General features: G+C 44.8%; 1 protein-coding gene across 1 annotated transcript in view; it reads right to left on the bottom strand.

Moving 5' to 3' along the window:
* The window catches only part of KIT (KIT proto-oncogene, receptor tyrosine kinase), a 53,777-nt gene extending 39,796 nt beyond the window's left edge, over positions 1 to 13,981 (bottom strand). Inside the window, exon 1 of the mRNA XM_032186857.1 lies at positions 13,858 to 13,981. Within this exon, the coding sequence (XP_032042748.1) occupies positions 13,858 to 13,933 (76 nt within the window). The 5' untranslated portion in view covers positions 13,934 to 13,981. The remainder of the gene's footprint in view (positions 1 to 13,857) is intronic.
* Between the last annotated feature and the right edge of the window lie 508 nt (positions 13,982 to 14,489).

The raw sequence follows: 14,489 nt of genomic DNA on the forward strand, positions 1-14,489 counted from the left end.
GCATACTGGAGCCAGGGAAAGAAAGGCAAAGATGAAAGGAGCATACTGTGGTACCCCACAAGACAAGCTACAATACTGCAGTTGAAGCCATCCTGCACATTTCAAGACAATGTTTTTATGGTTCCTTTTACACAGCCTAGAATTTCTCTGCCAAACAATTTACAAATTGATTTAATCCCTTGTGCAAGGAATTCCCACAGCCTAAAGTTTACCTGTCATCTTCTGAAACAAGGTGTCTTCAAGAAAAGAAAATATGGCAGCGTAAAAACGACAGGTGGCAAAAGGAAGGACTACCAGATGTGTTTAGTGTTCTACACCCAAATATCTCCTATCCTTAAAAGAGAATTAAAACAGTGCTTAGAAAGAAAGGAATGACTTTGTATCTTCTTTTTGGAGGAATAATTAAATAGCAGAAATCTGAGAGTTTAACCACCAACTTGTAATCCAGTGTATTAATCCCCACAGCATATGTCCATCTGCCATCTCTTGATTTTTTCACAGATTGTTAATGCCTCATGTCTGAGACTGCTCCATTTGTACTGCACCTGAAGTACAAGGGTGCTCTTCCAGGCACGCTGTTGCTCTTGTGCGCTCCAGTAACACCAGCTATAAACATATAACCATAATGGTAACACTAAGAACTTGGGAATCCTGTCTGGGGGCATCCTATACGCTAAGGGTGATCTCCAAGTGCAGAACCCCATGGGATGCAGTCTGCTGTCTCCTCCCAGGGCTCCATGTTGACCCCAGGAAGGACCATGACTTTACCAGTCACCAGTGGGACCGTCAACTCTCTAAGCAACAGGATGGAGGAACCCATGGCTATGTGCCAACTGAAAATTCCCAGGGGTAGGTCAGGTACATAGAAACAATGCATCCTGGCATGCTGATGCTCTCTCCCTACCTCCTTACATCTTGGAAAAGATGGACCACAATTTCATTATTCAGCTGAGTGTCCCAACCTCAGTGATGCCCACCTGACCGCAGGGGCCCCACAGGACAAGGGGAAGACAGGAAACTCATCCTCTGCTCCCATGGCTCCTGTGGGCTAGCAGGGACTGTTGGCCATGGTCCCACCATGAAACATCCAACCCTTCCCATGTGTTCCATAACCAGAACACCACACTGGGGGGCTCTGTATGACCCTCTGGAGTTGTCCTCAAGGGCAACCAGCAGGTAGGTAATTATGCTAGCAAAATAGATTGGAAAAGGCAAATACTTACTAATTAACAATGTAAAAAACAAACAAACAAAATAAATTGTAAAGCTCAGAGTTGGACAGCCCAAGGCTCATTTTGGATGTTCTAAATCTGTGTCCCACAGCCAAAAACAGTCAATTCCACCCTAGCTTCTCCTTGTAAAATAACAAATCTGAATTAAGAACTACAATGCTGGGATCACTTGTGAACAAGGCTGCGTAACTGCAAAAAGAAGCAGAATACATGAATATATTACAAGCAGTTTCCTAAGCCCTAAAAACGGAGGGAGAGGGAGGAAAGAGGGGGAGTACGGCACTGGTGAGTTTTGCATGCAGAAGGAACATCTGGAAAACCAGGCTGGAGGAATTAGAAAATGAAACGGCTCTAGATAATACCAATAGGAAATTCAGGTCAAATTGCAGGGATATGATTAAGGACAGCAGAATGTTCCTGTAACAATTAAGGGATGTGCAAACACAAAACCTTTGGCTAAGGAGTGCATCAACCTGGAAAAAAGTTGTTTTTATGTGGGAGTTTTTTCAGCCTCAGCCACAAGGCTGCCATAGCAGGGGAAAGCACATCAGGTGCACATCCCCATCATGCTCATAAGCAACTCGAGATTGTCTCCAGCTGCCAGGCAAACAAAGGACATGGGACTGCCATGGGATAAGCCAAAGAGTCACGCAGGGTGGATTTTATTCCCAGCTCTGCCACAGGTTTCCTGCAAAACCTTAGGCCAGCAGCTTAGTCCCTCTGCTTCCTTTTTCAACTCTTATCTAAACATTAAAAGGAACAAGTTTGTAGTATTTCAACAACACAACAGATAGCTTTCAGAGAAGAAAAAACAAACAAACAAAAAAAAACAACAATAACAGCTACCAAAAAACTGTGCCCCCTTCCAAGTTAAACTTATCTCAAACATCTTCCAAGATGAGGGCACAGCACAACTTCACACTACAGCCACCACATACAAACACCTCATTGTAAGGACCCCTATTTTGCTATTGTCATGCAGTGTTGCTGTTTAAGGAACCCCAGGCACACATTTGGGAACCCAGCCTTTCTGTAGCAGCTGCAGGTGGAGCAGCCCAACAACAGCAGAGCTGGGCACTGACTTCATTTCAAGAGGTATCACACAGACCTCACTCGCTGCATTTTTCAGTTTCTCATCTACAACAGCATAAGAGAGCAGAAACAAGAGATAGGCTTTATCAGTTAAAGTAGTGGCGCTGTTGTAGATACAGTGGTCTGGGGATATCAGCACGACATGGCTTGCAGGGAGGTAATATCCTCTTTCAGCATGCCCAGTACTGCTGGAAAAATGAATATGGTTTCAGACACACAAGCCTCCTGCAGGTCTAAAAGAGCAGAAGCAAAAGTAACTCTAACTCACATGCAAAAGTCACAGACAGCAGAAGCCTGTCTGTTTTTCTGTATTAGTTGGTCTAACTGAAGAGCAGCACCTTTCCAACTCTGTCTCTTATTTGTTAAAGCCACTATGCACTTGATAGATGTTTTGTACAGCCAAATTTAAGACCATTTCAGTAAGATTTTTTTTTCCCTGCCATTTTATGCCCCAAAGAAACAAGTAAGTGGAAAACTCACGTGTTAATCACGCTGAAGGAACTTTAATTTACTCTGGTGCATAAAAACCTCCCAGATTTTTTCAAAGGAAAGATGCTATCATATGCTTACTTGTTTTGTTCCACTTCACCAAACAGACACTCTCCCTTATGCTAGATGAAAAGTTTTGCAATGGCAAATGTCAGTTTTCAATGATTTGATCTGAAAGCTGCATCACATACCACTACAGCTACACTACGGAGGAAGACAAGGCTAGCAGTATACCCTCTTATTTTGCAGAAGAAACCATCCATGCCAACACCCAGGCTAGTGTTTTCCTCAACAACATAGACCAAAAAAAAGACCAAAGACATGATTGTTCCTCGCAAGTATTGCTGAGTCTCAGGACATATGAATGCCACAACTCCTTACTGATAGAAAGACTGACCTGCCCCGCTGCCCCAGTTTCACTCTGGAGACTGAAAACTAACTTAACCGTCAGCAATCATGTATTGTAGGGTTTAGACTGATTAGACTGCCCTGCAGACCCAAGCGTTTTGCTTCTAACCCATCTAACAGAGTCATTGCCATCTGCAGACCAACAGACTTTTCAGTGCTGTGCATTTCCCAAGTAGAAGTGCTCTCTTTCCCAGCGGCTGTGCTAGCACTTGCACTGAAATTTTGCATCCTCAGAGGCTCCAAGTTACCAAGCAGAAAAATGGGGGAGGATGAGCTTTGGTGTTTACCCAGCTGCATGAGGGCAATCACTGTCTTCTCACATAGTGTCCTCGTCACCCCCTCCCCAGTCCCAAACCCTTCGCCCTTTAGGGGCAGAGAGGCAGCATAGGGCTGTAGGGAGAGCAAGAGGAAGAAGCCCAGCACTCAAAGGAGCAGCCAAAAAGAATTCTTCTGAAGCCAGAGGAATGGAGAAATGGGTATCTCCCAACACAAAGAGCAAGTGTGGAGCCAGGCGATTCCCACCCGTAACGAACTCCAGAGAGGAAATGGAAGGAGCCTGGAACAAAGGTTGTTTTTATTATCTGTTAAGGGTTAAGTGTGAGAAACCATAGGTGGGGCTGGACCTTGGCTGCAAGACACCCCTGCCACGCCACCTCCCTGTGCAGTGCCATCCCATAGAAAGACTTCAGCTCTATGTCCTGAGACTGCTCTTACACAGAACTGCATCACTAAACATCTCAAGTCCTGGGAGGGGACTCCACAGGACAGATCAAAAGCTTTGATAACTGAGCTCAGATAACTAAGACACCTAGTTACTTCCAAAGAGAGATCACCTGCCCTCCAAATGACATGTGGTTAATCGGAAACAGCGAGTATCACGGCCAGGTGGCAACATGTGGTTGGGCAGAAGACAAACCCAGCCAACTCTCCAACCCCCTGCAGATCCCACTCTCCAAGAGAGACAGTCACAGGACAGGACAAGCATGAGCACCCAGGCTGATCCCTTGCTTGTGGGCGGAAGCCAGCAGGTCCTCCTGCAGGGTGAGCAATTAGCATATGCAGCTAATCGTACTTTGCTCCCTTATTTCAGAAGCAGGCTGAGCAGACCAAGCTCTGCACATGACCTGCAAAACAAACATTAAAGAGATGGCTTACAGGGCCATGATCGCTCAAAGCAGAAAGCTGGGGGAGGTACCTGTACCTTCCAAAGGCAGAAGACATATTCATCTTCCCCCAGCTTTGTTTTTCCTTGTAGGAGTGAGGACACTCAAGCCATGCAGACAAGACACTTTTGCAGTCTACTATACTAAGCAGCTTGCCATTTCTAATTGCCATGCCTTACGCAATTAATAGAGGCATTTCTCAAAGGTAGACACATAACTCTAGGTCAGCACACATACCAAATGGCCTCGGCAGCAAACACCGTACTTCTCTCCATGTTTGCATGCAACACCTGCCTGAATATTGCTTTTCTGGGTAGTCAGTTTTGGGGCTTTTTCGTTTTACATGAGCACCTGTACCAACTGAAACCAGAACAGAACCATATGCACTATAGCAGCCCAGCCATTCATCTTGAAGCACAACGAGCAGAAACCTACTCTAGGTGATTAATCCATTTTATTACATGATGTAGACATGCTATGGTCTCCCACACCCAAACTTCCCACCACAGAAGGAATCTACAGGCAGTGTGTTCACAAGCAAAACCAGACTTAAGTTTTTAAACAAAAAGAAAGGTCTGAGCTTAAAGCAACTACCTGCTAATTCTTATTCAAAGTAAAATTACAGAGGACAGATAAATAAATGTGTATACACACGTTTAAGTAGGATTTATGGAAAGAAGGAGTAATTGCTTGCCAAAACACTTGTCAATTTTGAGAAATATACAGCATTTACACTGATCCTTACTTCTACACAAATATTTCTTTTTTCCCCTCTAATTTCCAAAATTAGTTATTAAACAGCTGTTCCCACACTTTTTTTTGCAGCTGGTAGACACATAAAATATACAAATTATAAAGTAAGTAAGGAGAACAATTAAAGGGAATCAAAAAGTGCACTAATACACGGTATATTCAAATTCAGCTGTCATTCATCCAGTCTGTTTCTTTGATAGCTTTTTCTTCTCACTTCTCTTTGCTGACATTTACATTAAAAGGTGCAGTATCTTTCAACTTCCATTTTGAACAAATGTTCCTTGTAATGAACAACATGGGCTTGAAAGCATGTTTTCCAAAATTCAGTGAAAAGGTAGTTTTAACGAAGATAAATGAGAAAACTGGAGAAAAGTGAATCGTTCTGCAATCTGAACTAATTCCTATTTGGAACAGGCTCAACTGAGGAAGGAGATGTAAGACTTTTGGCAACGCAAATTATAATTATTTAAAATCTTGGCAGTAATTTTATCAAATAGTAGCAATTTCATTAAAAGGTGCACTGGTAATCATCTACATAAGGCCTCCAGAGGGGAAAATATACCAATAATTGCATAATTATGTTATCATTGCTCTTATGATGGACCACATTAAATACCACAAAGAGGAGCATTGCTTTTTACTTTCTCTAGGTACTTAGTTCAGTACTTTTTCCTAGAAGATTGCAGCAATAAATAAGAACTTCAGATTAATAAACATGCTCACCAAATTTTGCAGAAAAAGGCAGAGCTATTTTTTATGTACATATTACACTGTATTCTCTTTTCCCTTGCTGAAAAAACTGGCAGAATCATGAGATAAAAACTGTTTTCAGTGATAAGGTGGATAAGGTATTTATATACCTCTATTACTGCAGTACAAGTCATTTCATCACATGTAATCCATCCACATGGCAAATTAATGTATTTGAGAAGTTTGTTTTGGAGTATTTCCACATTTGTCCATGTAAACTAATTTCATCCATTCAGTGATTTCTAAAAGCTTGAAATAAGTTAGATTTCCTTCATTTAACTAGTGCACAAGCTTTGCTGCTAATTAGGATGCTGTGTAAACATTGTGTAAAAGCACTGTCTTACCAGCAACACCAACTCTAATACATGTATTTTTAAAAGGGGACACAGCGTTAGAGAAATATTCTTGCACATGTCTGCTGAAACTGTGAGCATGAAGACTTCTGGAGGATTCATTCACAGGTTCTTCAGGACCTCTGAGGATGAACAAATCCAGTTTCAGGTAATCATGCTAACACCCAGCAAGACTGTCAGCGACAACGTCTTGGAAGTGCCTTGAATATAGAGATCAGGATATATTTCTGACAATCCAGTTTCGTTTCTCAAGTCATCTTCGAGCAAGGAGATACATAACTCAGCCTTTTAACTTAATCTCCAGTGTCCACAGAAGTCCCACATATATTTTTCTTGCGAGTTGTACTTTACCTCCTAATTTATTAACATAGCCCTACCACAAACCGCATACATGGCATTCATGTAGGTAGCTACTTACTCAAACAGTTGTCCTCCTTCCTACCCCAGAAGAGATTAATGGACGTGCACGAGATGGCATCCTGCTGTGAGTACAGTTTGAATACCTGCCTAAGCAAGGAATCCCATTTCTGTACCTTTTCTGATGGTATCTAGTTTATAGGAGGAGACCAGAAATGCAGAGTTTACTCCAGCAGCTTCAATCTGACCTCTTTTATTGTGCTGCATACCCCAAATCCTACAGATGATGATATTAGCATTATTGCACAGTCAGCAATTTTATATATAATACCTGGAAGTCAGATGTGCTATGGAATAGGAAACTTCAACAGCTTGTGTTCCAATGAATGCTACTGGGAGGAAGCTTTTATTTTGTTGAAGATAACATGCTTTCTTTTCAAAGTTATAAAGTTATGCTCATCTAGGCACAGAAAGTGCTTCCATGCCATATAAAATAGCAAACAAGAGGCAGCAAAAGTAAAGAAAAGAATCAGGCAGTCGCTAAGAAGCAGAACTGAATGCATCAGCACTAGCTGCTAGTGCGTAAGAGCATCTATATAATTCCAAGGTATACAAACAGAACCATTTCCGGCACAAATACCACATTAACATGCATTTTTACTTTAATACTATGCTAAAAAATAAAAATGCGGCATTTTATAGTGCATATTTTCCTTTTAAAGAAGTAAAAATATTCAAAACTAACTTTGAAACTACAATATGAATTAAAGCTTACACCTCTTATAATCCTTGAAAAATTAAAAGGCATAATATTATTCAAGCTTTACACTTGCTGCTAACATTTTAAAGATAATCAAACAATTGAATTGATGGAAGTCATTAACTGAGCACCTCTAGATAGGTTGTGCAGCAGTGATAAACCAGTCTTTGGCATCTGGAGTTTCCTTGCAAGTGCAAAGAAAATATTTTCCTTACTTAGTTCATTCAGTCCAACTCAATTAAGCGACTTGCCCATTCAGAAATGAGCTAGTGTAAAGGAGTTGAAAAAAAAAAAAAAATACATGGATGTTTCTTTCCATTTCCATTCTAAGAATAAAAAGAGGATGAGATCGAATAGTTCTGAAATTTTTGCAGCATAGTGACTAGAAACCGCCAGTTTTGACTACAGATAGGGCTTTCAGACATTAATTCTTTATTTCAAAACATTTCTCAATGAGTTTTTTCTTTGGAATTGGCTGGCTTCTCTGTGGTGCTCTTTATCTAACAGAAGAACATTTCAGAATTCTGGTTTCCTCCATTGTAATTGATGCAAATCATAAGTAAAAAAATCAATTATCTAATACATAAGAAATGTCAACACTTTCTGTCTTCATACTGAAACATACACATGAAGAATCAGAATAAGTGTGTATGTAACAAGCTACATAATTGCTTAAATACATGCACTGTGATTAATCAAACTGAGTATAACATTAAGTGCAAAGGCTATATTTAATTAAAACTATTTCAATGGTAATAAAGGAGGTTAAACCTTTCTTTACAAAATGATTAAGTACAAATGCAAAACAGTTAGCATGAGGCTTACTGTTGGCTGATTTAAATCATGATTAAGATCAGATTTACAATGCTTTGAATCAAATTGCAGCACACTACACAGGGAAATAACTATCTTGTTAAACCTGGAAGCACTACATTTCTTTTCTGCAGTCAGGTGTCGTCCCTGGAGGTCATGCAAACAAGTTGGAGAGGACTGAGAAGAACAGCAGGAGGAGGATGAGTTACAAAAGACACACCAAAAGAAAAGGCTGAAGAAGCTGTACTTGTTCATCATAGAAAAGTCAAAGGTGTGATGTTAGTTGACAATACATGAAATGCTATCTATCATCAAGAAGATGGTGATCACTTCAGTATGTCCACCAGAACAGGGCAAAAAAGAGCAGAACTCAGCAACTTCAAGGGAGATGAGGTTAAATATCTATCAACAGAAGCTTTGAACTCCAACAATTAGTTAAGCATTATAAAACAAAAACAAACAAGTGGGAAAATCTGTACTGCAAGTCTGTCTTAGAGCAGCCAGCCAGAAGTCTTCCTGGAAAGACATGCTATGCCTGACCCTGGTAGATAGCAGGGGACAGACCAGATGACCTCTGCAGGTCCCCTCCAGCCATACTCTTACAGCTAGCTCTGTGGAAGCTTTCTAATATTTGTTCTGTTTCTTAGAAACCCTGCTGCTGGAGTCAGGTGAATGTGTGAGAAAGTCAGATTTCATTTAGCAAAGAATGAAGTTTCCAGTCCTGAGGGCTGTGGACATAAGCGTCAACCTGTGACGTTGGTGCACCCATTAACTCCTGAACAACAACAGGGAAAAAAAAAAAAAAAAAAAAAAAAGACATTAAGAGAGCCAAGTACCAGTTTTTAATCTCATGATGCTGTTCAGCAGGAACCTAGTTATTTCTGAGCTGCCAAGGTATGTGAATACCCAAAACACTGCTGACTTACACAGCTTATTCAGGCCATTTTTGCCCCTCTGAAACACACGGGCTCTGAATGACAGGGGGATATTTGCACAGTTTCTTTCATAACCAGCTAGTTTCATTTCTTTTTCCAGTGTGGCTTTTGCACAAAGCTTTTCCTAGATGTCTGATTCATGTCCTGAAGAGCATGGTCACCTTGTGTGAATGGAGAAGCACTCAGCATAAGACAATGACTGATGGGAAAGGAAAGGAAATGCAGAACTAACCTGGCATTTGTCAGGCCTCAAGGAATATACAAGAGATGCGTTATGACTTTCCAATTTCTCTTCTATAGTTTTCATCTCTTCTTACTTTAAATCAGCCCATACATCCTCTTTATCACTTAGATTTACAGTTGTCAGTGCTTAGCAGACAGTACTGAGTTCTTCTCTGTATCAGGTATTTAATGATTATATTACGCGATCAGGGACTTGGCTGTCAGATGACATTTAAAATCATAGACTTTTAATGTTGTCAGCCCCACAATGACAAAACTCCCTGCAGTTGATAATGCTACTAAATGATGCTTTATTTTAGCTACAGTCTTCAGAAAGGATCTGTACCGAGCAGCCTAGGAGTTGCATGGCACGTTAGCAACATTAGAAACTTATCTGTTATTTGTGTGCCTGTTTGCTGCAAAAGATAACATAACCAAGGGCCTTACATGCTGTACAAAATAATTCTGTTGTGACACAAGCATGAACATTAAAAATCCATTTAAGGGTCTATCTGAAAACATAGGTTTTCAGAATAAATCGATATAATCCCCAAGAGTAAACCCTCTCAGAGATTAACACTTACTGTGTTTTCTAATTGGTATAACCTAGAAAATAGGAGTCGCTTGCTCCCTTCAAACACAGATGTTTACATTCCTCTTACACTTTTATCACTAACTGCAGCAATCTTGGCCAGTGGACAAACAATACACTCCAGTTGCCATTACGTCTGGCAACAAGCCCATGAGACTACTTACACGCGTAAAATTATGTCCGTTTATGGCCGTTTGTGGGTCACATTGTCAAAGAGGGTCAGGCACCCTTTGGAAAATCCCTTCTTGTCTCCAAAAATTTACTTAAAGAGCAAAGCACAACACTTCCGCAGTAAAATAATATAGACAAATTTCAAATGCCTTTCGTGTCAAGTTGTGGTAATTTGCATGTGCATTCTCTTCAGATTTTCTTTAATAAATGTCCCAAAGACATAAAATACTGGTTTGGTTTGCCACTTTCTAATACCCTTGGTCTTTAGCATCAGATCTCTTTTGCCTAAGGTCACAGTGAACACCTCAAGCTGTTCTAGGGCTGAAGAGACTCAACAGGGGGAGCTGAGTTTCTGAAGGACAGAAACAAGTGCAGGTTTTTTCCTGTGTAGGGGAATATTCAGAAGGTATTAAGTTATTACAGAAAGGCAACATTTTATACTTAAAGTGCGAGGGTTCTTACAGTAACTACAACGCGTTAGGACATCAGACCTCATTTCCTCCAGCCATTCTTTATACAGCTGAAAGAGACTTAAGGAAATGAGTCAAAATCCTGGAAGATGTTTGTACTACACAAGAAAGAAAACAACATCTGTAAAATAATGTGTGTCACATACGTACAGCAAGACAATGTGCAGCGCTTGATCTCTGCAATGGCATTCATCTTCACGGACACAGAGAGAAAAAAAACAGCTGAAAAGTGTCTTAACCTTGAGCGATTACTGCCTCTCTTCTACGAGACCGATATCAGATTGGATCAGTTGTCATGTATTGTAGATAAACATATATGTTGTTGAAACAATCTGATGCTGTGCAGTTCTTGTTTCATCCAGAATTTGTTATTCCTTACCCTCGGATTGCACCAGCCTGTTTACTGAAAGTTCAGGCTAGAAAGAAGCTTTCCTTCAAACCACAGATGCGTAATATTTGGTATTTAGCTTGACAGCTACAGCTATGCCTTAAAAATCTTGTGAATAGATTAAAAACCAAGGAATTACAGTTAAGAATACAGCAGGCTGAAATGCAGAGAATACAGAGGTATCATTAGAGCCCCTCATTACAGACCGCAGAGAGAAAAGGCCAAGCTCTACTATGAGAAACTCCTCCTGACTGGGACATGACTCAGATGTTCCTCCTGAAATCTGCCCCTGTCTGGGCTTACATGTGCTTAAGACATATCCTTTCTGATTCCACCTTTGTCCTGGTGCAACATGTCCCTGCTTGAGGTGCGTCAGGACCCTTGAATCGACCCACACACCTGCAAAGCAGTCTTATTGTTTTGGCAGGTGACAGTAGGTTCCTGGTAGAAAGCCCACCGAGAGCCAGAGTAACCCAAGCACACTGCAGCTGCGCTCGTCTGTCGACGAGAGGCTCTCAGTCGCAAAAAGAGCACAGGGAAATGCCTCCAGTCTCTGTGAATGGTACTTAAACTGGACGCAAATGTGAGTCTCGCTTCTTGGCAAATTTATCCCAGTCTTCATTATGAAGCCTGAAGAAAAATCACTTAGGCACTTGCTCGGAGAAGGTTCCCAGTTGTAACGGAAGGAAAAGAGTCGAGTATTGAGCAATCTTTAACATTTCCACTCTGCTCCTGGCAGTGGCCTTGGGCCACGTTTATGCCCAGGGGAATCAGCACTGCTGCAGGGGAGGGAGGAGAAAAAGACGAGGAGAGGTGGAAACGGGGGAGTAGGGAGGGCTGGGTGTTCAGATGGGTTGAGGGGGTCAAGGCAGCGACTAAGCAACAGCAATCAGAAAACTCATCAAGTTCAGTCTTCCTCCTTCAGTCCTCCTTCCCCCCAGCTGACAGGTACCGGGGAGCATTATGAAAGCAGACATTCTTCCCTCTGGGCACGGGGAGAGCCTCCTATTGCTCTGCAGCTGACTGAAAGGAGGGTATATTGATGGATGCTGGAAGCAATCATGTCCAGTCTTCCATGACCGCGGGATGGAAATGCTGTGCAGGCTCTGGTAGAGCACGGGGGGGACGGGGAGAGCCTCGGGGGAGGACAGGAGAGGCACAGAGAAAAGATCATTTCAGAAAAGTGCATAAAAGGAGGACCCAGCAATCCCCATGTGAAAGGAAAAGTGGAAGCATACGTTAGGACGCAAGAAAAACAAAGAATAGGAAGGGACTATGGACAGAAGAGATGAATGGTTTACTCCGAGCAGCTCCGTTAAGCTTTGTTTTCTACATCCTCCTTCCCTATCTGCAACCAAAGGAAGAAGCTCTTGACTAAAAGCCAAAAAAAAAAAAAGATACTTAATATAAGTTTGCATGTGAATAAACAACAGGATAGCGGACAGGTCTGAATGAGCACCGTGGGAGCTCATCCAGCCATGCATCTGCAGCGAGGCAAGCACAGTGACGTGCTAACTCCAGAGCAGTCCTTGAGCAAGTCAGCTCTGCCAGGACACAAGCCTCCGGTCTGATACCTCCTCCTGTGGCACAAAACTAGCCCTGGATGTCTTATGGCTGTGTGATGCACAGGTGTTACAGGCACCTACCCAAAGGCAGGTAGTCTTTTTTTGGCAGCAAGTCACTTCTACCCGCCACACCGTGTATTTTTGGTCTACACAAGTTTGCCTAACATGCCCCCAGGGTGAAATGTCTCCCACAAGTGTCTGAACCCAGAACCTGATGAAGGACGGAGAGAAAGTTTCTCCTTGCCCCTCCATACTCTCACGCCCTCCAGGAGATGCTTCCAGCCTCCCAAGTTTTCCTTAAGGACAGTTAAGCCATAAGAGGAAGGATAACCTTTAAGTTCATACAAGAAGTACACGAAGCAAAGAAAGTTGGTGGCTATTCAATTCTCACGTCCCAAAGCAGCGTGCTTACAACAGAGCCCCGTAAATCACCACGGGAGCGGTTCCAGGTTATTTTACCCAACACAGTGGCCGGGGGGAGGACAGAGCCCGGCGGTGCAGCCCCCAGCATCTCATCTCCTCCTGCCTCTCAGCTCCGTGCCAGCTAGCAGGAGGCGCACAGCCCGTGCTTCCCCGCTCCGGGGCGTGCAGCTCACCAGCAGCCGCCTCCCCGGGCACCTGCCGAGCTCCGAAAGCCTCGTGCAAAGCCTCCGAGCACTGCAACCCCATAAAGCCTCAAATCTCCAGCCCTGAGAGGTCGAGCCGGGGGGAACCCCTTTCGCCCTGCGGGCAGACGGGATCCTTCGGGTCCCCCGCCCGGCACACCGAAGTTTTGGCACCCCCGAAGCCCCTCTCGCTAGGAGGCGGCTCGGCTCTGCTCAGAAGCCCAGCTCCGACGCCTCTCCCCGGGGCTGCACCGAGCCGGGCACCGAGCCCACGACCCCCGCGGCTCCCCCCGGGACCCCCGAGCGCGCTTCGTCCCGGCAGGGCAGCGCCGAGCACCTGCCGGCGGCGGCCGTCCCCTGCCTATTGTTCGAGCAGCGCTAAACCGCGGGGACATTTTGTACTGATGAAGAGATAGTTTATTGTCAAAACAGCCCGGCCCGGAGAGGTTGGGAGGGTGGGGGTGGGGGGAGGGAATGCTTCTAGCCCCCTCCCAACCCCGGAGAACCGCGCAGCGCAAACAAAGGACTTTTTTTTTTCAAATTATGATTTTTATTCTTCCTACGGGGCGTCCCGCGAAAGCGACTGGGGTGGTGGTGGGGGGGCGATACCAAACGCAAACGGGCTCTCTGCCTCCCCCCTTCCCTTCACCTCTCCCCTCCCTCCCCTCCCCGGTGTCCCCTAAAGTTCCCCGCCACCCCCCCCCCACACCCAGCCTTCCTCCTCCTCCTCGGCTCCCACCTGCGGGGAAGAGGCTGAGCAGCAGCACCAGCGCGGCGTGCGCCAGCAGCTCCCGGCCGAGGTGCGCGCCCTCCATGCCGCCGCCGGGCCCCCCCCGGCTCTGCCGCTCGCACCGCCCGCCGCTCCGAGATGCCCGAGCCCCCGCGGGAGGGCTGCGGACTACAACCGGCCCCGCCGCCGCCGCCGCCGCCGGCCCCGCCTCCGCCGCCCGCCTCCCCCCCTTCCCCGTCCTTCCCCGAGCCCCCCCCTTCCAACCCCGGCCCGCCCCGACGCCACGAGGATGGATGGGCGCAGGTGGGGGGGAAACGCCTCCCCCCCCCCCCCACCCGAGGGGCAGGGAGAGGCGTCGGGAGCCTCGGTGGAAAGAGAGAGCCGCTCCCCAGCCCCTCCTCGACCCCCCGCAATTAATTATTTTTAATCTTTAGGGAATAAGGACCCCCCCCTGCTGGGAGGGGTTGGGGTTGGGGGAGCCCCGGAGGATGCACATGGTCCTCGCTCGACGGCCCCCTTGGCCCAGCCTTTTGCCCTCCCGATGTGGTCGCCGCGGTGGGGTGGCCCCTGCTAGGGGCCAGAAGTGAGCCGCAGGTGTGTCCCGTGCCACAGGATAAAAGGTGGAAATAACCCGGTTTGGT

Source organism: Aythya fuligula, chromosome 4 (genome assembly GCF_009819795.1).
Source record: "Aythya fuligula isolate bAytFul2 chromosome 4, bAytFul2.pri, whole genome shotgun sequence".
In the NCBI taxonomy this organism is placed as follows: domain Eukaryota; kingdom Metazoa; phylum Chordata; class Aves; order Anseriformes; family Anatidae; genus Aythya; species Aythya fuligula.